This window comes from Clinocottus analis, unplaced genomic scaffold, assembly GCF_023055335.1.
Source record: "Clinocottus analis isolate CAN_PGR_092001 unplaced genomic scaffold, fCliAna1.0.p SCAF_7, whole genome shotgun sequence".
Classification (NCBI taxonomy): Eukaryota; Metazoa; Chordata; class Actinopteri; order Perciformes; family Cottidae; genus Clinocottus; species Clinocottus analis.
The window spans coordinates 20,953,939-20,978,312 of record NW_027176229.1 but is presented as its reverse complement, the minus strand read 5'-3'; the positions used below and the strand labels follow the sequence as shown (position 1 = coordinate 20,978,312).

Sequence of the window (24,374 nt, the reverse complement as noted above, 5' to 3'; positions counted from 1 at the left end):
ATTTACATTTCTTTCAACCACAGCTGCTATTTTCTCGGTTTGTTTCTATTCGAGTAGCAAAGACAAATGTGACGCAGTACAGCGCTAACCGCTAAGCTAGCTTAAATGAGCTAAGCTAGCGCTAAATGAATGGCATGTTGTGGACACGGATAGCTGCTGGGTTAGCAGCTAGCTTGGTTAGGATTGCTTTGTTAGCGGTGGCTCGCTCCCGCTAGCTTAGCTGTTAGCATATCTGGTTTAAATGCAAGACTCACGAGTTTGTTTATTGAATGACATGGAGCTTTTAGCCTGTGAGTGTTTTGGGTTGTTCTCTTGGCCTAAAGGTGTAAAGGCTGCTGTTAACGTTTGACTTGTTACACTTAAACTGATCCTCGTGACTCTTTGGAGGTCATGTTTATGACTAAAAACTTTGCTTGGTTGAAATTGACCTGATCTTTTTTTTTTTCCTCAGTAGACCAGCCGAGTACCTGGTCCATAACTGCAGTTAAAATGATTATAATAGAGACACAAGTTACACAATCTCACTGCTTTCCTTGACCTGAGAACAGTGAGACATAAGTACAATACTTTATTGTATTAGACTTCATTAATATGGTGCTTATTAACGGGTGTTTGACAGTCCATAAGTTGATGTTTAAACCAGTTTTTTTCACGTGTTATTCTGCTCCTGGCTGCTGAAGTTCATGTACTGTTAAAACACTAAAAGCACTATAAAACATTCAGACATGAGCTTTGCGTTTGAATTACTTTATTTTCATATAAGAGAAACCTTTGAATTTCTTTACAATTCCAGAATAGATATTATGAAAAATCAGTATTTTGCATAATCAGCAAACTCTACATTATTATACATCTCACAGGCTCAGTTACAGGTGCGTGTACAACTGGGTAAAACGCTCCTAAATACTTGCAATAACGCCCACATATAACCATTTCTGAAAAGAGGAATTAGTCCTTGTAATGAAATGAGGGATTGAAAAATGACTGCAATCATTGAGTTTTACAACAGGTTAAGATTATTGTTATCACTTAATCCGGTACAGTCGCCCATTGAATTTTGGTTCCCTTTAGTAGACGCTTATTCTTCCTCATGTTATTGAATTATGAGAATGATTCAATCAAATATATAAAATGTGTTAAGTGTCCATTAAGCAGGGACGGATCACAAGGACCCGTGTGACACAAACAAGGAAACCTCGAGTATTTGTCCAATCTACAGCTTCAGTGAAAGTTCAATTATTCATTCTGAAGCAGCAGTAATCTCACTTGTGGTGCTTTTTTGTAAGTGTTTCTCTTGACTTTAAGCATGTCAGGACACACACGACTCAGGAGGAAGAAGCAGACAGACGGAGAGGAGCTGGTCGGTTAGTGTGTTTATCCGGCCGGTGGGCTGAGGAGCTCAGAGCTTGGCGTTGTCCTTCAGGATGACCTCCAGCTTCTGACTCAGCATGATGTTCCCTCGAACCTTCAGCTTGCCAGAGAAGAATGCCTGGGAAAAAAAATGACAGGAAAAAACATGGGTTTTTTTTGGTTTTTTTGAGAAAGCACACGAGTCTCCTCTGAATCTAAATTCTCGGATTCCGTTTGGCCGTTAGTTGTTTTCAACAAAACGGGGCCAAGAAGAGGCCTGCAGCGAGAGCACTTCACACAAATGAAAAGCAACAACACCGAGCCAAAAAAAAAAAAAAAGGTAATATGCGGCGACCATGAGTGCTCCGGCAGCAGAACAATGAAATAATAATATTCATGGGGTTCGGAGCGGAGTGGAAGCTACTGGGCGAGATGAACAGCTGACGGTTCCTCGGCTGGAATCAATCAAGGGACGACGGTTTCCAGAGTCCTTTTAACTCCTTCAACTTATCTTTCTCCAGCTGCTCCTTTCATCATCGGAGAAGCTGGTAAAAAAAAAAAAACACTCCCTGCCTGAGGGACCTTCAACACCACAGCCTGTTGACACTTTGTAAAAAAAAAAACACACACACACACACACACACACTGACCTCAGATCAATATCAAGCACTCCAGGAAACGTAATAAATTCTCTCCAGTGACGATCACTCCCTCTGACGGATGAGATACTACAGACATAACAAGCTGGGCTTTGATGGATCATTTTATTTCCCTCTTTTCTGACACGAGATTAAGAGAGAAGTCATTACAGATTGAGGGGCCTTAATTAAAATGTACAAGATGGGGTTTTAACGTCGGATTGAAAGTACGAGGCTCCGTTTTTCCGTCAGAAAACAAAACCTTTCAGCATCTGTTCTGCTAAACTGAGGCGCCCCCGATTGTGAGCACCGAGTCAGTATGAATCTAGCTTTATACACAAAGTGTGACACCTCAACAGAGCTTCATCGTGACTGAATAGGTTGGTCTCCGTTACCTTCTGAGGGTTCAGTGTGCCCCGCACCACCTCCACGAAGTCTTCGTCCGACACGGTGAGGGTGACGTCCGCCTTCCCGCTGGTGGGGCCCCTCTGCAAGGAGCCGCTGCCGCTCTTCAGATCGACGGCTGGAGACAAAGAGGAGGCGGAGTCGAGCGTGAACAGTTGAGATTAGTGTCACGACGACTCACTTTGCACATGGAGGCGTCGTTCCGTCTTTGACGTCGACGTGACTCCAGTTTGAACTGCTTATATCCACCATTTCTTTGGAGGCAAAATGTCGATCAATCAACTTAACAGCTCACGCCGATATTTAAGCCTTTGTTTCTTGGGGCCGGTCAGAGCGAAGCATGTTTTCAGACCGACTTCTGAAGAGACACTATAGTGATGTAATGTTGACAAAGAGGGTTCACGGAGGACCAAATCCAGCATAGAATCAGTCCTGAGACTCCTTACGATGGAGATTTAAATGTGTGAAACAGACAAAATAACACACAAAGCTGAACCCATCTCGGGGTCAAGTTGTAATCCCTCCTACCTATATAAAATAAACCCAATAAATGCTTTTAATTCTGACTTGATTTGTACTGAACTTGTATCTTTCCCCACAGTGAACTCGGTCAACACTCACTCCACTCTGCAGCGGTCTTGCCGTCTTTGGTGATCTCCCAGGCGAACACGGCGTTCACCTTCTTGACCAACTCCGCGCCCGAGTCTTTAATCCGACGGCCGATCTCCGCGAACACCAGCTCGCTCTGCAGGGCCGCCGCTTGCTGCGCCGAGTCGGAAAGAAACAGAAGTCATCGTGTGTAAAATGCCGACCAGGAAAAAAGGAGCCTCGGTGAAAGAACGCACAAAGAATTGATCGCTTTCCGACTGACGTACCGGAGCGAGATTTTCCGGAGAAGCCTCGGACGCTCCGTGCAAATCCACGTAGGCGCCGGCGAGGACGACGGCGTCGGTCTCCTTCACCTGGAGCGGAGAGAGAAGAGCTCGTCAGGGGGAGACGCACGCCGAACACTGAAGGAACGGGACGGAAATGATGAGCCCGACTCGTGCGTCGACACGTCTGTCACTGACTTTACACTGGAGGTGAATTCTGTTGCCTTCCTTCCACATCTCGGTCTGGAGAGACTGACCCGGCAACACCGGCTTCACGAAGCGAACCTGAGGACGACACGGGGGTCAAGTCGATGGAAAAACATCTTTTTCGACTACACCTTGACTGAAGAAAGCAGCATTCACTGCTAGCACTTTATAGTATAGCACTTTCATGAAGAAATTGTACTTTCTTGATTCTTGTTCGGAGTTTGTACTCATGGTTGAACGCTCACCTTGATGGCCTTGAATCTGGACGGGTCGTTGTCGGCGAACTGCTTGAGGACGTGTCTCGCCGCGAAGCCGAAGGAGCACAGGCCGTGCAGGATGGGCGTCTGAAAGCCTGGGTCGGAGAGCAGATTGAAAGGACATAACCCGTGCTGTAATCCCAAGGGGAAGGTTTCGGTCTTGACCGATACAAATCGGGACATTTCGACGACGGACTCTCTCACCTCCCATGGCGGCGAAGCTGGGGTCGATATGAAGAGGGTTCCAGTCTCCACTCAAGCGGTACAAGGCCGCCTGTATCCGCGGGGGGGAAACAGATTTTGTTTAGATCTATATCTAATTCATAAACCCCTGAACTCTTCATACACAGACGTGGGATACAATTAAATTATCACGGAGGCAAAAGAAGATACCTAAAATAAGAACGTCTTTGAAGTGATACAGTTCCAGTCATTTAAATTGCTCAAGGGACTTTAGTTTTTTTCTTTTTCTTTTCTGCTGCATCATACACTCAGTGTTCCCTATTTTCTTTGTTTAAATAAATGTATGAAAATCTTGTCCAACACTTATTTCAGCAGCAGAAAAACAATATATGTCCCGTCTTCACCCACACATCATCCTCGTCATCCTCATCAACGCAGCTGATTTATTCTGCAGCTAAGCCCACACACAAGCACTCACTTGGTCTCTCGTGGTGGAATCAATCACCACAACATCTGGTGCCCGTTTGGGCGGCGGCAGAGGAGCCTGAAGGGGAAGAAGAAGAAAAAACACACAAAACAAATCAAATACGAGGCGGCGAACAAGCTCCCGATGTCTTGTTTATTTGTTGCTCAAACTCGGGGCGCGTACTTTGGCTTTCTCGGAGGTCCTGCGGCCTCCGAACCCTCCGGCTCCGACCACGAACACCGAAAACTGGTTGAAGCAGATGAGCTCGTCGCCGCTGAAGGTGTTCACTGGGAAGCAGACGAGGCGTTCAGGACGTGAAATAGTAGTACATCACGAGTACAGCGGGAAAGAAGTAAAAGTACTCGTGGTGCAGCACAACGGCCAGTGTTGCATCGTGATACATTATACATTAATTGTCTTTTCTGCAGCATTAATGTGCGCAACATGTTGATAAAGTTTCACAAAGTCAACATGTTGATAGTTTAATCTATAAAACTCTGTTATACTTAACAGCATCATACCTTTTTTTCTCCCCATTTCTCAGAGTAATAAACTATTAAAAAGCAACCCTGTGCAGTTGTTTATAAATAATTGTAATAATCGATTGAAGATTATGTGTGCTTCAAGTAAACAAACACGCATGTAAACAATCTCGAGGTCAGCGAACGTGCGCGAGGTCGTTTCCATATCATGTGTATAAGTTAATATATTCATTATTGTGACAGGACGATGCTTTGATTAAAAGAATAAACATTTATATAGATGCCTGTATGTACGCCTGCTTATATATATATATATTTTCTTTTTTTCAAACTCGGCGTAAACGAATATCATGAACACATGAATATAACACTTTTACATGACTTTTACAACACTTTTGGGATTTTTTTTGTTTTTGTTTCAATGACCTTTCCAATCCTGGAAAAAACACATTCTAAAATATGATTTTTCCAGGTTTTCCATGACAGTAAGAACCCTGAAAATTCCTCTCAACGAGTACTTGATGTACTTACAGGAGGTATATATTGCGAAGTACATCCAGCATCACGGGAGAGACAGAAAAACAAGAAGTTTACAGTACAATACTTTGTCATCGATACACTTTGGCGCCGATGGCTCGTGGCGAAACCCACCGACGTGCAGGGGTCACAGACAAAGGAGGGGCAAAAGTAACGGCATCATCGCGCTGCTATTCGATGCCCGACCACATTACGCGGACAAACTAAACGGCGATGGGCCTCGGGCTCAGTTTTTCGGGGCCCACATTGTTCTCATTACGGCTCGTCCACAGTCAAACCACAGCGGGAGGAGGCCGGGAAGGAGCCACGAGGCGGCTGACGAAGAAGCGACCATTAGCAGCCGTCAGGGAGAATCACATCCGGGCTGCGTTCATGAGGTAAACTCAAAATACAACCGTGTGCATGTATGTGTGCGTGCGTGCGTGCGTGTGCATGTGTGTGTTTGTCTAGACTTGAGATCTGAAAGAGTCACAACGTAGCCTCAAGACAAACATCACCATTGCATCCTCAGTTTATTCGCTTTGTGATTTTTGTGCGTCTGTGTGTCTTTAGTATATTTATACACACACACACACACACACACACACACACACACACACACACACACACACACACACAGTGTGTCAGTCGCTTGTGTGCGTGTAAAGAAATCACCCCCCCCCCTCCTCTTAATCGAATCCTTGGCGGATTTCCTCAGGTCCCACGTGACTCGTTTCAAGTCGGATTCATTATAGATCAGAGTGGCTCTAATATCATCCATCGCAGAGGAATTGTCAGAAAATGAACACGAGTCGTTCTCAGTCCATTATTTTTCGATTCCCCCGCAGACGCAGACTGGAAATTAACTTTCAATAATTCAGCCCGAGAGGGCGACTTTTCAGGAAAAGACGCATTAGTCTGGATGAAGACGAGCCGCTCGCGCGCGGGATGATGAACACTCCGGGTCCACGAGGGGACAAAAGAATCTCACCGTCCAAGAGGATGACGACTCCGGAGCCTTTGTCCAACACGTCTGCGACGCTGGCCTCAGAGGTGAGGGTACCTGGAGAGGTATATTTGAAGTACTGAGTGAGATGTCGTACAAGTACTTCATGTCACCCAACGAGCGCTGCACATTCAGAACAAGACATGTTGGCACGAGGACCGTCTTCACGTCGCCGACTGCTTTGCCTGTTTTCAAGCTCAAATTCCAAACATTTGACGCCTCCAGGCTCCTCAAAATGTGAGGATGTACTTATATTTTGGGGAGGGTAAAACAAAAAGAATACATTCACTGACTTCCTTTCAGATCACGATGTTCAATTATGTTTCAAATATTGACAAATTGCCGTAATGGTCGGATTACAAGCCGCTACTACCGTTGGTGGGTGTCCCTACTAGCTCCCCGCTGCAGCTAGCAGCTGCTAGCTCTGCTGCTAGCTCCCTGACAACCACCGAAGGTAGCAAGACCAGCCCAGGGTCGACTTGGGCAGTGGGGACGCGGGCAGTAGCATCAGCTAGCGGGGGAGCTAGTAGCAGCAGAGAGCTAGCAGCAGCGAGCTAGCAGCAGCGAGCTAGCAGCAGTGAGCTAGCAGCAGCGCTAGCTTGCTACAGCGAGGACACCAACCGGCAAGGTTTTTGGAAAAGTTGTCAGGTGTGAAAAATATAACTAAACTAAAATTTGGTTCACAACATTTGTACAGTTTATGATCTTTTTTTAATAATGGAGAAGAGGATCCATAGATAAGATCTTTAAAATAGCAGCAGGTGTTTTTAAACCACCGCCTGAGTTTTTGATTGATCTTCAGGGATTTATATATATATATATATATATATTTTAAACATAAGCTCAATTCTGTGACTTGATTACGATATAATCATAAAAGCAGAGGGATGGACCGGGGCCACGCTGATCTTACACAGCATGTAGTCATTTCTGCAGTGTGGATACGCTTATATTAGCTATCAAACAAAATCCATCACGGTCTAATAGAGTAGCCTGCCCTTAATTAGAGATCCTTATACTTGGAGGCGCCAAAGAAATTAGTCTAAATGACCTATTAAACTCAGACTGCTCCCAGTTAAGTGACAGAATTACTGAGAGTAACATGAATCCAAACAAAAGGACTCTAAAATGACATTTATTGTACTTATTATAATGTAAAATCTACAGCAGGTACAGTAGGTACTTATACGTAAGGAGATAAGGCTTGCAGAATCAATCTTGTCAATGACTTAATTTTGTTAAATGTGTATTGTTACATGTTTATTTATTGTTAAATGTTTATGATTAAATGTTATGCACCTCCCGCCAGGACAAATTCCTTGGCAATAAATGGTTCTGATCCTGATTAAAACCATTTTTTATTGAATTGCTTTCAAGCGTCGTTCTTTTATGTCAACTCATAATTCTTTTTTTCATGCAGTTATTTTGTTCCCCTGTTTTTGTTTGTTTATTTTATGTATTTATTTGTTTGTTTTCGATTCCATTTGCTCTTTTTTATTCGTTAGATTTCGATTTATTCTTTTAAGGTAAGGTCCTTTTTTTGCTTACTGGTATTTAAGTTGTGTATAACTATACTTTGCTTCTCTGTAGAGCACTTTGTAAAACTTTGAAAAAAAGGTGCTGTATTAATAAAATTATTATCATAGTAGTGGAGAAGGAAATACCTGAGGTGGGTAGCGGTTTGTAAAGTTCCAGGTACTGCTCTCCATGCAATACCTGACGCAGAACAGGAGAACAGCTGTGACGCATACATCCCATAATATCATGAAGCCTCATTAGCATAGGTAATGTGTGCATTGCTGTGTGAAATACACCATATGGATACAAATATGCATATGAGCACACAACAATGTGAAGCGCACACACACACACACATAAAACATGAGACGTTGCACGTATGTTTTCTAACCCGTGTGAAATCTATGTTGAGTCCGGGGATGGCGCTCAGCCCGCCGTCCATCATGGCCGCCTGAGAGCAGATCACCCCGAAGGTCGGGAGGCAGCCGAAGTCCTCGTGGCCTTCGTACAGGAACCTGCGTGGGAAAAAAAAAAGTGAAAAGAGTTACTGAGCGTGCTCGGTAAAGCCTTTGGATAGATTTCTATTCAATCACACGCAGGTTGACTTAACAGATCCCTCAGGGCTGCTGGAGTCCTTGGCATGAACACACACACACAGACACACACACACACCTCAGATGATCTGGGTCCTTGGTGGACATGCCGACCCCCAATGCGTAGAGGATGCACTGGGTGGGGGTGAAGACGAATGTGGACGGGGGCAATTTTTGTCCCACCGCCTGGGCCTGAGAGAGAGAGAGAGAGAGAGAGAGAGAGAGAGAGAGAGAGAGAGAGAGAGAGAGAGAGAGAGCGTCAACTGGTGATCACAACAACGTCAGCTGAACGGTCCTGATGAAAGGAACCAAAAAGGTCCCGCATGTTTAAAGCGAGAAGTTTCGTAAACAGCTTCCAGCTCGAGGGCCGGCAGCGCCAGTCAGTCGGTCCACTACTTCCACTCCAATCCACCCAATATATTGTTAAAATATTCTCAGGCATTTGCGCTTCCCAGACGAGGAATTCAAATGTGACTTTGCCCAAATCTTTAGATGCATCGGGTAAGAAGTGAGAGCCGCTAGCGGGGCTAGTAGCTTCTGAAGACTTCTTAGGAGACAATATAAACAAGAGTAAACACACTGAGGAGTAGTAGAAGTATTCTTTTAGAAGTATTTAGCATTTGATTTTGTACACAGAATACTTTGTGAGGCTCATAGAAAATAATATGATAAAAAAAGGCAGGCATATGGAAGGCAAATAAAAGCAAAATATCGACAAAAAAATGTTTTTATGAGCCGGCACGATCGCCCGTTTGATTTCATCCGTGATCCTCAGCAGTAATTATGTTGAGGCCCTTCGGGATCTCCCAGTTTGGAGGAATCAGCGGTTCAGAAATGTTCTCTCGGGCCGGACCCGCCAGAGCTTTGTCAGTCAGCACAATTTTGGAAAACGCAGCCCGAGTATGACCGGTGGCCAGAGATGGAGCCGGCGTTCAATTCTCTCGGCGTGCACTTCTGTTTAACGAGCAGCCTGGAAACCGGCCGAGTGTTGGTGGAGTCGCCGTGATCGGGAGTTAACGATCCAAACCCACCTGTGTTTTTAGGCCTCGGCTTGAACATTGCAACCGCAAACTAAAAAAAGGTGCATCTCTGCAACAACTAGGGCTATTTCAATATTTTTAATGTTGTAATAAAAGGCTACACATGTGAGACGTTGTTGAGATGTGGAAATATCAGTCTATATGTTACTGGTTAAAAGTAAATGATGATGATAAAAGATTTCAGGTCCGCCTATTAAAAAAACACTTTCAGGATGATTATTTGTTTGAAATGATGCAGCTGTAAAGTCCAACCCTAACCCAAACCACAGCACAACATGTGAACATCCTCTCTGCAAAGGCTGACTTTGATAAAGTGAAGCAGAACAAAGTTACAGAGGGTTTAGTACAGAGAACATTCAGGCGAGGTCTCATTGGGGCTATATGAATTTTCTCATGTACCAAACCATATATTTCACTTGTATATTACTCATAATAATAATAACGTTATTTATATAGCACCTAAAGTTTACAAAGTGCTCTACAGAGAAACAAAGCATTGTCGTACATAACTTAAATACCGGTAAACAAAAAAAGGACAACACCATAAAGGCAATGAATACAAAACCAAATAAATAACCAAAAAGAGCAAATGGAGTAGAAAACAAACAAAATAAAATATACAAACAAAAACGGGATCAAAAGAACTGCATAACAGATCATAAAAATTCTATAAAAATGCGTTTTAGTGATTTAAAAGAACTTATTGATTCTGAAAGCCTCATCTCCTCCGGTCAGTCGTTCCAAAGTCGAGTGACCCTGATGGCAAAAGCACGGTCACCTTTTGATCTAAGCTTTGACATCAGACCGGCCAGGCGGTTCCAGGAGGGCCCACCGGAGGATCTGAGGCTGCGAGTTGGCTCGTATGCCGTTAACGTTTCAATAATGTACTCCGGGGCCAGACCCAGGCGGGCCTTAAAAGTGATCATCAAAATTTGAAAATCAATTCTAAAGCCCAACCTGGAGCCGGTGGAGCGAGGCCAGATGTGTGTCGTCTGTTGAAACCGGTAAAAAGCCCATAGCTGCTGCACTCTGGACTCGTTGGAGGCGGGAGATAGATTTTTTGGTTAATGCCCGGGAGGAGTGTGCTGCAGTAATCTGACAGCAGTTATGGCGTTCAATACATCCAAATACTGCAGTTTGGGGCTAAAAAAACAACCCTATGATTTACAGTTTTATATCACCAATCGCTCAGTTATTTTTTTGTTTTTAATATATTCTAAATTTTCTGTACGATGTGATGCAACATTATGTAAACATTGTTTTTTTTTGCAGGGCCATAGCCAGAATTTAAAAAATACTAAATAACTACTACCTTTGGTGGGCGTCTGTTAACTCCCCGCTGTAAACAGCTAGCGCTGCTGCTAGCGCTGATGCTAGCTCTCGGCTTGCTCCCTGCTAGCTCCCCGACAAACAAGCGTGACCAGCCCCAACTCGACGCCGTTATTTATAATAACTACACACTATTTAGCATTAGTAAAGCATGAACAAACACTCAATCCATCATTTATAAAGCATTGTTCCAACATGAACGCTCATTACTAACTCATTAGTATGCAATTCATAAGCTTAACTATTGTATTTTATACTTTATAAATCTTATTAATCATCTATAAGTCCTAAATACTTTATTTACAAATGGGGAATCCATCATTTATAAAGTTTGAAAACTCAATAATGAAACGCATAATATTTATGCTTATTAATAAAGAATGAAACATTTATAACTTTGTTTATGAATTGCATACTAATGAGTTACTAATGAGCATTCATGTTTGAACAATGCTTGATAAATGATGATTTAAGTATTCAGTCATGCTTAACTAATGCTAAATAGAGTGTACTTATTATTAAATGTGCTTACCGATACTCGATCTTGTGATCTCATGCAAGGTTCTTATTTAAAACCAGTTGCCACACTTTATGAATTACACATGAATCAGATCCGACGAGGGCGACGCACCTGCACCACACGCGAGCGGACGGAGCGGCGCTAACCTCGGTGGAGCTGATGAGATGCTCTCTGCGTGACATGAAATAAATATGAGCGAAGCAGTCGCACAATGTGGCGTAACTCAAGCAAATACGTGCACAAGACCGTGACAAGGACAAAGTCACACAAGCCACTGACACACCGTGTGTGTGTAGCGCGACGCAAATATGCAAAACACACAAACACACACACGCAAATCACAAAATGAAGTGAATTGAGGACGCGGTGGTGATGTTTGTCTTGAGGCTACATTGTGACTCTCTTCCAAATCTCAAGTCTAGACAAACACACGCACGCACACACACGCACAGATCATCATTTTACATTTCAGCCTCTGAATCGTGGTATATTTGAAGCAGTATAGTGAGTAATATTGCTAATTTGCAGGATGTTAAGAAATGTAGGTCACCAAATGCAAGTATAATTAATGATTTTTAAAAGTGTGGTTTCTAGCAAACAGATACAAAATGTCGAGTAAAGTGTTGCAAATCAGAGTTTATTGTGTCATATTCAGAAGTCTGGACGCAGCAATACATTTTCATAAGATGCAAATGGTCAAATTATTACATTGTTTACTTTTTATTTATTTTTTAAATACATTTAAAGACTATTTATAGTTTGTTTTATTTCATGATATGCTATTGTTTCTGCATGCTCTCATGTTGGTTTGAGTCGTTCTTTTGTGAACATGGGTGATGTGTGTGTGTGGGTGTGGGTGTGTGTGTGTGTGTGTGTGATTCTTTCTTTACGGACAGTTTGACTGCGATGATATAGACAGAAAAGATGGAGAGTTAGAAGGGCGTTAATATTAGCATTAGCCTACAGCAAGATCTTAATGAAAACTACATGGTGCCCTCACAGCATGGATTACACACGGCTATGTAGGCGACGACGACGACATCGTTCTTTGCATAAGTATGAGCAATTGTTTTTGAGCCTGAAAGGTGCTTTGCCATGTTTGACGTGTCCTCCCTTGGTCTGTTAGACGGGTCTGTGTGTGTGTGTCAGTGGGCTTTCCTTCACAGTCTGCAATGTATTTCCAGATTTCACTTCTGGCATCTTTTTTTCCCCCAACAAGCCGAGGACGAAACCTTTTTGCATGTGAGCGGTACTTTTATTATTTTTTTTAGTATCGTGCGACATTATAAGATAACCGACACACGTCGCACCACCTCTCCCCACTGCGCTAAATTAATCATTCCTCCGGATTAAACGTGGATTTAATTAATCAGCCGTTTCCTTTGATATGGATTCAGAGGAACGGTTTGCGCCGCCACGGCCAAGAGAGGCTTCAGCCGTCCGTCTGAGTAGCAGACACACATCCGACTGCCTCGCGATGTCACGCTACAACCAGCTGAACAGAAAAGTGTGGCCATCTCTGTTGGATAATTATTTCATGCGGTACAATTACACTTGTGGGTCAATGTTTTATTCAAGCAACTCAGCCCCCCTGGAGTGAGTGAAAGTGAGCGGCAACCGGCTCACTTTCTGGGACTCAACGATAGGGAACACAGTGGAGCGGCGCCTCGTCCAGGAGGCTGTCGGCGCCGCTGTTGTTGTTGTGCCACGGCGTCTTTTGTCTGCTCTCGTCTCCCCGTGAATGTGAAGCGGCGACGCGTCGCGCGTCAAAGCACTTATGTGTGTTGTCGACCGCTTTGCGTCGAACGTTATTATCGGCCTCCGACTAAGTAGAGTGCGGCGGTATTAAAGAGTCATGAGTTGCCATGTTTTAAAAAAAGAAAAACGCTCTTGACATTCTACGGCTCCGCACTTTTCAAAAGTCACCCTCAACCAATCATTTTCTCACACAATGGTGTGAGGAAATGAGGCGCAGAGGTCAGACGATTGGTGACAGAATGGAGGAAAGGGTGAAAAGAGGAGGAGGAGGAGGAGGAGGCCAGGCGGACCGATGAGAGTAAGATACATGAAGTGAGACGGAAACATATTGTAGATCTAATAGAGTTAGCTGCAGGCAAATTACACTCACAGTCACAATAATGTTTCCTGTAATGAGGAATTAATCAAGCCTAGAACCCGTTTGCACAATCCCACCAGTTAAAATATGAAAGCATGATAAAAAAATAAAGAAAAACAGGATGATGTGGTCTAGAGCTATTCATCTTTTAACACTTTTTCAGAACCGTAAAAATCGGGTTACAAGCCTCTCCTACCTACGGTGGGTGTCCTAGCTGTAGCAAGCTAGCACTACTGCTAGCTCCCCGCTGGTGCTGCTGCCCCACATCCCCGCCGCCCAAGTTGGGAGTCGAGCCGGGGCTGGTCGCGCTATCTTCGGTGGTTGTGGGGGAGCTAGCAGCAGCGCTAACTGGCTACAGCGGGGAGCTAGCGGAGATACCCGGCGAAGGTAGTAGCGGCTTGTAACCCGACTTTTACGGTACTTCAGGCAGTACAATAATTCCCAATGATAGAAACCTGTGTCCAGATGATCAATTCATTGATTTTAGACCTTTGAAAGCATACAGATGCACTTTAACATAACTGTCAGGACTCAGGAGAAGTCATCTCTACTCACGGGATTGACCCCTGAAGCCGAGGCGGCTGCAGCGGCGGCAGCTGTCGGATTCGCACCCACTTCTCCATCGGACTCCAGCGGAGCCAGAAGGCTCACGATTGACTGCAGAGACTCTGCAGAAAAAAAGGTGAGAGACAGACAGATGAGTACAAGCGCGCCAGAAGAAGAAAGACAATTGTATATTAATGCAAATAGATTTCACCCCTGTTAACTAGCGTGTTGAAAAGGCCGCCCAGCATGGGATATATCAATAATGTGGATGCTTAAAAGTAAAGAAAATCACAATTATGTCAACATTTCTCTACTAGGTCCTTAAATGGAAAGTTAAGGCTCCCTCACATCTTACAATTTGCTCAAATACGCTGTTCATCTTCTTCAAATGTCATCGTTCCCCAGATAACTACCATTCAACCTGCACATCCGCAGGAATGAGCGCAAGAATTTATATAATTTTTTTAAATATTTTTTGCTCCGTCAGCTCCGAAAGATTTCTAATCTCGAGTTAAATTGATCGCGGTGAAGTTAAATAGACTTCCGGGGAGATGCCGACACGCGATAAGATTTCCAATCTAACGCATGCTGATCCAGGAACGGCTTCAAAATGATGCGCGGTTGGTTTTTGAGATCCACAAATGAGTTAAGAATAAAAAAAAACGGGTCCGGTTTGAAATATCACTTGAGACATTAAAGTCCGCGCTGTGTGTTGTCTTCGTTTGTGGAAACAAACACAAACGTGTCCGCCAAAAGGTAACACAAGCTATGAATACCCGATGCGGGGCACAAATAGGGGACGACAGCCGAGACAAGCCGAGCCACAGAAACAGAGGCTGGGAGGACCGCAGCCACTCATTACCGTCACTCAGCAAGCAGGCGGCTGGAAAAACAAGAGGCAGCAACAAGTCTCGGGAATGAGCTACAAATGAAGGAGGCACATCAAAGTCACGCTAATGAGGCCAGCCGGCGCCCCCGTGGGCCCGCCACCCTTGTTCAGTTGATGTTAACACCGTCGCCCCTTTCCTCGAACGCACATCTGAGAGAGCGGCGAGGGATGGAGGAGAATGAGGAGGAGGAAGGGTACATTAATCAACATTTTGCCACCCTGCGTCGTTTGCGTGAGACTTTTCGTTGGGGAACAACGCTCGGCTTGTTCATTACTCGACGGCGTGTTCCCCTCTACCTCTTCTTCGAGAAGAAGAAGAAGAAGTTTGTGGATGGTCGCTTTGAAGCCTTGAGTCAGTCGATTTCGCAGTCGCCATTTTAGAAGAAAAAAGTCATCAAGGGAGAAAAGGAAGCTATCAAAGGAAAAGAAGAAGCTATCAACGGAGAAGAAGAAGAAGAAGAAGAAGAAGATAAAGAAGAAAAAGAAGCCATTGAAGAAGAAAAGAAGCCATTGAAGAAAAAGTAGAAGAAGAAGAAGAAGCCATCGAAGGATCCATCGAAGAAGAAGTAGCCATCAAAGAAAAAGACATCGAAGAGGAAGATGAAGAAGAAGTAGTAGTAGTAGTAGTAGTAGTAGTACTAGAAGAAAAAGAAGAAGAAGAAGAAGAAGAAGAAGAAGAAGAAGAAGAAGAAGAAGCCATCGAAGAAGAAGTAGCCATCAAAGAAAAAGAAGACATCGAAGAGGAAGATGAAGAAGAAGAAGTAGTAGTAGTAGTAGTACTAGAAGAAAAAAAAGAAGAAGAAGAAGAAGAAGAAGAAGAAGAAGAAGAAGAAGAAGAAGAAGCCATCGAAGAAGAAGTAGCCATCAAAGAAAAAGAAGACATCGAAGAGGAGGACGAAGAAGAAGAAGTTTATTAATCCCCTTGGGTAAATTGGCCTCAGCATTTGACCCATCATTAGTAATTAAGGAGCAGTGGGGATGAAACAGACTACCTGGTGGTTTCAAAACGACCGCTCTCTCTATGAGCTCCAAGCATGGTGGGTGAGCGTCTGATGGCTTTGATTAATATTCTGCAATCTGAATCATTCTGACTCAACGCAGAATGAGTTGAACAAGTGTGACAGCCGACAGGCCGGGTTGAGAGGGAGAGCACTATCCAACTCGTTCTGACTCAAATCAAAAATTAAGCGTGAAAACGGCCTCAGTAACGTCTCACCTCCAAGCACGGCACCGTGACATCTACTGTACGAGCCCTTACGCAAGTGTGTGTGTGTGTGTGAGTGTGAGGGTTCACATACAGTATCAGTCGTGCAACAACACGTGTGCTTTTGCAGGGAGGCGTGTGGAACTGCACCCGTTACTGACCTTGCACGCTCGCAGGCTTGGTGGCGTCGGTGAAGTCACAGATTTTGTCCCACTGGTCCCGGACGGCTTCGGGGGTCATGGGCTGGTTTTTCTGTCTCACAACGCTCCCCAGAGAACGCTCCCAGCGCACTGCACACACACACACACACACACAGAAATAAAGAGGTCACCGCATAGGGAAGACTCTCACACACAAACAGTCGTCGTGAACCAAGGGGCTAATGAAGATCATAGATGCATACGGACAGTGCCGGGGGAGAAATGCAATACAATATACTCACATTTACCAATCCAGCCCGCACCAGCCTGAAAGGACATGAACCACGCGCAGATGAGCGAACACACGGATGTACATATATATAAATATAGCGTCTATTTATGGAGATTGAATATGTGAATGGTACATTATTGTGCTCAAGTGATATAATAGATACAAAACTACCGGCGGCACAGTGGGAGTGAGATCTTACTGATTTTATTGAAGAGAAAGAAAAGAAAAAGTGTTGTTTCTTGTACCTCAAACAGTGCTCCATTTTCTTGGCATTGCTCATGACAGAGCCAGAGGACCATGGGAGCGATATACTCGGGCTTCAGAGACGCCAAGAGATCTGAATAAAACAAAAAAAGGTACAATTACAGCGTAGCAGAGCTTATTTTTACTGCACATTTGTTTTACAATTTGCACAAAACAAAACAAAAAAAAGGGGACGCTTCCGGTTTAGTGCCTCAATCTGGGAGTTAGCGTATTGTTTAACTGACGCTGTGTTTATTTAGAAAATACTACTATGCGTGTGTGTGGTCTGAGTTATTAAACAAGCCCCAAGCTTTTGTCCTCTTTCTACAGAGATTACATGAATTACAAGTTGCTGTTTATTTGTACCCGTTTTACCCAAAAGGGATTATAATGGGGGGAAGGTTGGGATAGCAAAGTAGTAGAAAATACATTTATTTAAGTATTTAAGTATACAATATGTGTAGGATCATTTTCCATGTGACAGTATCAATTGTTTACGACATACTAATTTGTGTACTTCATTAATATAATATTCTACTGGACAAATAGCACAAAACATGCATTAATACCGGAGCGGGTGAAGTAATTGTTTAACGCATGAGAACATAGGTCCAGGTCCAAATCTGTTTAAAGTGATCTCTGAAAAAGGTCTTGGTTTTTACTTTAATAAGTAATGAAAACAGATTTCCTGTACACGAGGTCATGTAAAATATGGCACGAGATACATGAATCGTTGCAGGATTTAATACCCAACGCCATATGTGAGCTAAAAATATCTGCACCCAAAACATGGTCGGTAGAAGCACAGGCAGTTGTTTATCAAGATTGGTTTTGTTGTTGTTTTTTTTTGAAAAGCCAGTCAGGGAAAGCCGACATATGGAACCATGTAATTTACCAAAGGTGGGGCCGTCCTGTGACAGTTGGCACGGTGCAGTGTGACAGATGCTCCTGCAGACCGGCGCAGCAGGGCAGCAAAGCCGTTCCTCTAATTTGTCACTTAATACTCCGTCAACAGAGCTGCAGGCGCAGAGCACCAACAATGTGCTCGCCGTTTTTGTTTTTTTTAGGGTTGGTTAGAAAAGCATCCTCCTTCTTTGTGGGCTCAGTAGACCGCTATAAGAACACACACTGAAAAAACATTTGCCTTTTTTTTTAGATCGCTTGTCGTTTTGGAAAGCTGTCATTTCAGTTTTTTGATAAAATGTTCATAGGGAACACGACGTATTCCACATTTACGAGCCGTTTGGAGCCATACCCGTACATCCAATGCCGTGTCGCCTTGCGTCTTAAGAGACATTTCGACGTGAAAAAAAAATCACAGATGTGTCATTCGTTTTACTCACTCACACTTGTGGGAGTATGAGGAGGAACAGCAGACACCTACAGTAAAATAAGGAGGTCGATATAGCTGCCTGTTTGAATCCAGGGGCTGAGACAGTGAAACTTTTAAAGCACTTACATGGCCTTACTTGCATGGATTTCATCATGGCCGTCGGAACAGTGAAAAACCACAGGTCTTTAATATTAGATGACAAATTTGCATGTCAAACGGGAATGCTGTTCCCTCAAATTTTTGTTAACCAACATTACACAGGCGTTACATTATACAGCTGTTCTTTTTTTTTAAGCTATGGTGAAGCTCCATTTGCCTATTTCGGCCTGTCCAAAACATTTTTTTTTTTTAAATGTATATGTATGAAAGCTGGAACGTAGAAGAACACGCGTCATACGGACCGATGATCATTAAATCTCTCTGCTCACCTGGGCTCATGACGGTCTCGGTGAGGCGCGACCCGGCAACGGGAGCAATAGTGTTGCAATGGATGTTGTAGTTGCGTCCCTCGATGGCCAAGGTGTTTGACAGCCCCAGCATGCCCAGCTTGGCAGCGCTATAGTTGGCCTGGCCGAAGTTCCCATAGATGCCCGCGGCTGAAGCCGTCATGACGATTCTGGCCACAGACAACCACGGGCAACAAGTCAGTAACACACACACACACACACACACACACACACACACACACAGAGTCTTGGAACGTGGTACAAACTCTTCATGCATGCATGAACACACAGCAGCATGCATATGTAGGCATGTACCCATGTAATGTTCTGCCCGTACACGTACACACACGTACACACGTACACACACACACACACACACACACACCTTCTCGATTGCATAACTGCCAACGCAAACACAGAACTGCACTGAAAACAGAGTGCAGGCCGCACGCAGAAATAAGTGCAAGTGTGCACGGCAGACACGAGGCATTGCACATACAATTAATCTCATCCGGAGACTTTGCTTCAGCTACTTTTTTTGCACGCGCAATCATGTGACTGTCGCTTAAAAGCACTGTTTATATGTGTCTGGGATCATACAAAGAAGGCACATTTACTTCAGGTCTTCAAAATACTTATTTAAGTAAAGATTTCGCCGGCAAATCAAAGTGTTTAAAGGATATTCAATCTTCGTTTCTTTAGAACACTTTGACTTTTCTTCTTTCCTTGTTACAGATAATAATAATCCCTGTTCGTCATCGTGGAGGTTGAATTTATGGAGTTTTGCTGGTTACACTCGTCGTTGTAGGAGCCACTTGTTTGATATTAGTATTCACTTATTTTACTAACGAGTAGTATTGTTTAGTACATGTAGTTGTTAGCTTATTTAGGTTAGATTTTTGTATGTGTTAGGATAGTTTTTTTCTTTTTAAAGTGTTTAGTTTAGTTTAATTACTTGGGGTTGTGGTCTAGGTCTACTTAGTTTTTAGATTGTTTATTGGGTTATTTATTAGGTAACGCTGTGGGCACCTGGGGTTATATGTCGGCGGCAGGTACAGGACCAGCATGCACCTGGGTAAGCCTACGTTTTTGACCAGCACAGGTTGTTTGGTTGTTTTGTTAAGTTGCAATAAATATCAGCAAAAACAGACCCCCTCATGGACACTGCATTCTTTTGGCTGCTTAAGTGGCCCTTTGTTTTAAGTTTAATTTCTTTGTTTTAAGTTTAATTTCTTTGTTTTAAGTTTAATTTCTTTGATTTATGTTTATTTTCTTTGATTTATTGGACAACTGGCCACTACACTCGTTGTCATCTTTGATTCTACACACCCTTATTTTGTTTGTGCGCCCTCTGGCGTATCGGAGAATAACGCAGAGCGTAGAGACGCCTCCGTTCGTGAATGAATAATTAAGGAGAAAGTCTATGACTCACTTACTGGGGGAACCTTCCAGACTTATTGAGTAGTAGAAGTAGAAGAGACACGACAAACACACTAACTGTCTTTAGTGTGTTGGGGACCGGACATGGTGTAATTGTGTCTGTGTGCGGCTGCAGGTCTATTCCCAGCCTTGGCGAACGGCTCTACTTCTCATTTCGTTCTGTTATACTGCCTTTAAATTCACGATAAGCTTTTTCTGAGGTTGACTGCACACACAGATATTGCATTTCAAACCCGTAGGACATACAAATCTGAAATTATTATGATTATTAGAGAATATTTTTTCGTTTCCAAATGTGTCCCTTCGATGTTCAATGATCTACCGTCTGCCCTCATACAGCTAGCGCGCACACGTGAAGGACATCCGCTACCTGGAGTTACACGGGAGCACAGCTGGTTGTGTGACCTTCTTTTGCTCATTTTCAATTCAAAACACGCAAACCTTTTTTTTTTCTCCTTTCTTTTTAAAATCAGAGCACACATTTTGTACCGTCGTAGCAGGAGAAGCACGAAGGGCTCAGTTCAAACCCAGAACGCGGGCCGTTGTTAATGTTTACGTCACTAGTTCCCCCCCGAAAGCAGGTCAAAGTATCGTTTTCCAAAGGCAACCGATTGTAGCTTCACAACATGAGCGATGCATATCTGACTGCTTCAGATTAGTACAAATGCTTTTTTAAATTCCACAAGTGAAGAAACACCTTGAACTCTACAACTTCAGACGACTGGGCACTTAATTATTAATAATTGTTATGCTGTACTACGTACTTGGAAGAATAAGATGAGCCTGCACAGACATCCTTGAGTACTATTTAGTTTGATGACTCCACATGAAGCAGCAAATTGTTCAGAGATTAACCTGCAGTGCTGCATAACCACATTAAGTAATTCCCTTCCTTCTTTGGTGATTTACATATTCCTCTCAAATTTGCCGTCTTGGGCTTTTATAAGTATGCAGATTTTTTTTCCCCATTGCACATCATGAAACCAATGGAGCTAGACATATTAACGGGTATCAAGTGACTATAGTCAAGAGCCAGAATGTGTATAATAATGTGAATGGAAGAGACATGCTTTATCTTCCTTATTACCTCAAGAGCCCTCTTAAAAATGTGACGCATGGAAAAAAATGTCGGTACTTTCACTGATGTCTAAATCAGGTCCGACAAAACAGAATTCTGTGCCATGTTGACATCTTCTGGATTAATGTTCAGCAATGGCCTGTCTGCTGAGGATACAGGGGAAATCAACTTTTATCCACCTCACATAAGTAAGTAGCTAGGGCTCCTCACCTGCCAAACTTTTGTTTTTTCATGTGGTTCCAGGCAGCTCGAGTCACAAAGAAGGAGCCTCTCAAGTGAACTCTGTGAATCAGGTCTGAAATGGAGTGCGAGAGCAGTGACAGAGTGAGATACATAACACATAACAACTATTATAAACTAGTATTTCGCATTAGAACATTGTGCAACAGATCCAGGTCACGGTTGATGTTCAAACTCCCACATAGAGACAAGCTGTTCAGGCATAAGGGACACACAGCAGATTGCAAACCTAAATTAAAATGTTGTATATCCGAGGGGACCCACAGACACAGCATGAGTTATTGTGAATAACGTATTTACCCCAGTCCAAATCGCTCGTCCTGGCAAATGATCGGTCACGTAGGATCCTTGGCAAAGAAGAGCAGGAAAGGGTTTGACTTAAGGTTCTCTTTAACGTGGTAATAGTCGCCTACACTCCCGTTAATGCTGCAACAACAGTCAAATAGCCACATTTGATAGGACTTAGCAAAAAGTGAGATGATAAGTAACTTACCCAGCGTTGTTCACAACAATATCTGCACAAAAATATATGTTATATTAGTCATATTTCGAAATTGCAGTAATAACATCACAAACAATAAATGAACTGAGATAAATTAAGGATTCACTACTTGGGATAGCCACACAAAGACAATTCTCACCTATTCTCCCAAAGGCATCCAGTGCGGTTTGGATCACTTTTTCTCCATCTTCTACAGAATCTGTATGTGCATGAAAGTAAGTTTATATATAGAAAACATGCAGAGATAGCGTCACAATATAACTGACATTATGAGAAAGTTGTATTGTGTAGTCGAGAAAGTTACATGCTCAGTGCGTCGAGTAATGACGTATGCAATGAGTCACCTTTTTAAAAGCAACACTGTTATTTATTGATGGGAAATCATTGGTTCTAAATTACAAATCTGAACATTTTTCCGAAGTGCATATAAAACGCATTCATTAAAAGTGTTGTGCTTTTGGTCTGACATATGTGAGACGCACAAAGATGAGATACACTCGACTACAAAACACACCGACAGCGTCGTCAGCAGGCTAAGTCGGTCTTCCAGATATCACACATTTAACACACGCAAAATACTACAAGGTAAGGACACAACAACAAAAACAGAAGAAGAGAAGAGTAGGGAAGATAAGACAAGAGTCCAAACTTCTCACCATAGTTCGCCACGGCCTTTCCTCCCTTCGCTCTTATCTCCTCCACCACCTTATCAGCTGCTGCAGAACTCTTTCCGCCCCCTTTAATGTCTGCCCCAAGGTCATTCACTTTATTCCAGCAAAGAAGAAAAAGATAAGCAATAATGGGGTGAGTTATGCAATTCTCCACGAGTGATTAGGTGAGGAGAAGAGCGTAGCTAAGCTGATTCCTTGTCAGAGTTCAAAGGCACGTCGAGTCCAGGCATCAAGGAGAGCTATTATTTTTGGGGAGCACACAAATGCCCGACATCACCTGCAACCGTGACTGCGTCGTCCAGAAAAAAAAAAGTAGCATCATTTACTGTGATGATCAATGCCCCTCACGTTTCTTTGTGACATGCCCCATTCTGAGGTAGATGCATCTCTTAAATATGTATTTTCACAATGACATCATATTTACTTGAAGTCCCTGCATTTACTGCAGATCTGTCATGTCAAGGTTGATACCCGATGCGCTGCAGATGAGTAACATCCCGACCAAAAATGTAAACCAGCACACCCCAACACCCGCAGTCAAGAGCAACAATCTGCAGGTTCTGACTCGTGATGTCATTTAGTCGGATTTAAAATCACCTGCGGCTGCTTTTTCTGTACTTTGTGTGCCGTCAGCAGAAAATGCTATAAGAACTTATGATTTAATAAATGTCAAATGAATAGCTTGTTAATGAGATTGCTAAAGGGGAAATTGTATACATAAAACTGATGTCCGGTCTCTAAAAATCCCCGGTAAAACATCAACATACACAGCAAATAGCTTTATTGTCTTCCTGTGGCAAAAAGAACCTTGAAAGAGGTTATGATGGTTCACTTTTGGAAAGGCTTTTCCACACAGTATAGAGGATCAAAGCCTGGTTGCAATAAGCAACGGCGGTGTAAAAGACAAAGTGGTGTTGGGAGTGGGGCGGCAGTGGCTCAGTTTGTGGGGGGATTTGCCTCGGGAACCGTAGGGTTGCAGATTAAAAGTCCCCATATGGGCTCGAGTATGGAGTGTGAACCGGTAAGCCTCCTGAGCAAGGCACCGGGGCCACAAACTGGATGAAAGCCGCCTCCTGCTCCTTGTGCGGATTGAACGAGGGTTGAGTGCAGAGGCTAAATGTTCAGCGCTGTACACAAGAATACAAGTTTATTTTGAATTTGACAGAAGAAAAAATCTCAACAATGAAGATTCTTTATTTACCAACAACTGAGGCGCCTCTTTCAGCAAAAGCCAGTGCATATTCCCTGCCAAGGCCTGTGCAAAGAAAGACACATGGGTTTAAAAAAACAGAAGGAGGGGGGTGCATACTTTTACAAAAAACATGTTTAAAAAAAACACACACTTGGCTGTCATTCGCGACGCATGAACTTTGCTCCCCTATTGAAAGGCTGCCAAATCGATGCAGTAACGTTACACGCTACACGCTACAATATGAATGTATACGATACCGTGATCGATAAAACAGTTGTGTATAACCAGTGTCTGTCACGTTTAACGCGAGGAAGTGAGCGAAAGGCTCGCGCACTGACCGTTACAGCAATTCGGCTCACATAACAAGACTTTAGCACTCGGAGCTACAGTTAGCAGCCTAGCTAACGTTTGAACGGCGGAATTTACCTCCTCCGGACCCGGTAACGAGCACCACCTTTCCCTCGAAAGACAGAGCCATCCCTGTGAGATACTAGTCCCGGTTTACGAACACTGAAAAGCACTCTGGGGTGACAAGAGCACACACTGAACTGTCTCACACACAGACAGCAGAGTGAACTTCGACAACTTCCACTTCCGCAATTACGAAAGGGGGCGTTCCCAGCGTTGGCCAATCAGAGACCAGGGTTTTATTATCTGGTT

The 24,374-nt window shown here is 43.4% G+C and overlaps 1 protein-coding gene across 1 annotated transcript; it reads right to left on the bottom strand.

Moving 5' to 3' along the window:
- Positions 1–731: 731 nt before the first annotated feature.
- Positions 732–24,304, bottom strand: hsd17b4 (hydroxysteroid (17-beta) dehydrogenase 4). The gene is made up of 25 exons (XM_068605290.1): positions 24,141–24,304; positions 23,724–23,777; positions 22,508–22,615; positions 21,991–22,050; positions 21,843–21,864; positions 21,650–21,696; positions 21,320–21,404; positions 18,574–18,761; positions 16,815–16,906; positions 16,580–16,604; positions 16,299–16,427; positions 14,054–14,166; positions 8,573–8,685; positions 8,292–8,415; positions 8,047–8,098; positions 6,368–6,439; positions 4,562–4,665; positions 4,391–4,456; positions 3,934–4,003; positions 3,718–3,824; positions 3,464–3,550; positions 3,269–3,355; positions 3,015–3,156; positions 2,384–2,511; positions 732–1,489 (listed from the first exon to the last, which is right to left on the bottom strand). Exons 1-25 carry the CDS (start codon positions 24,190–24,192, stop codon positions 1,400–1,402), a joined length of 2,217 nt encoding a protein of 738 aa, XP_068461391.1. The 5' UTR covers positions 24,193–24,304; the 3' UTR covers positions 732–1,399.
- Positions 24,305–24,374: the final 70 nt, after the last annotated feature.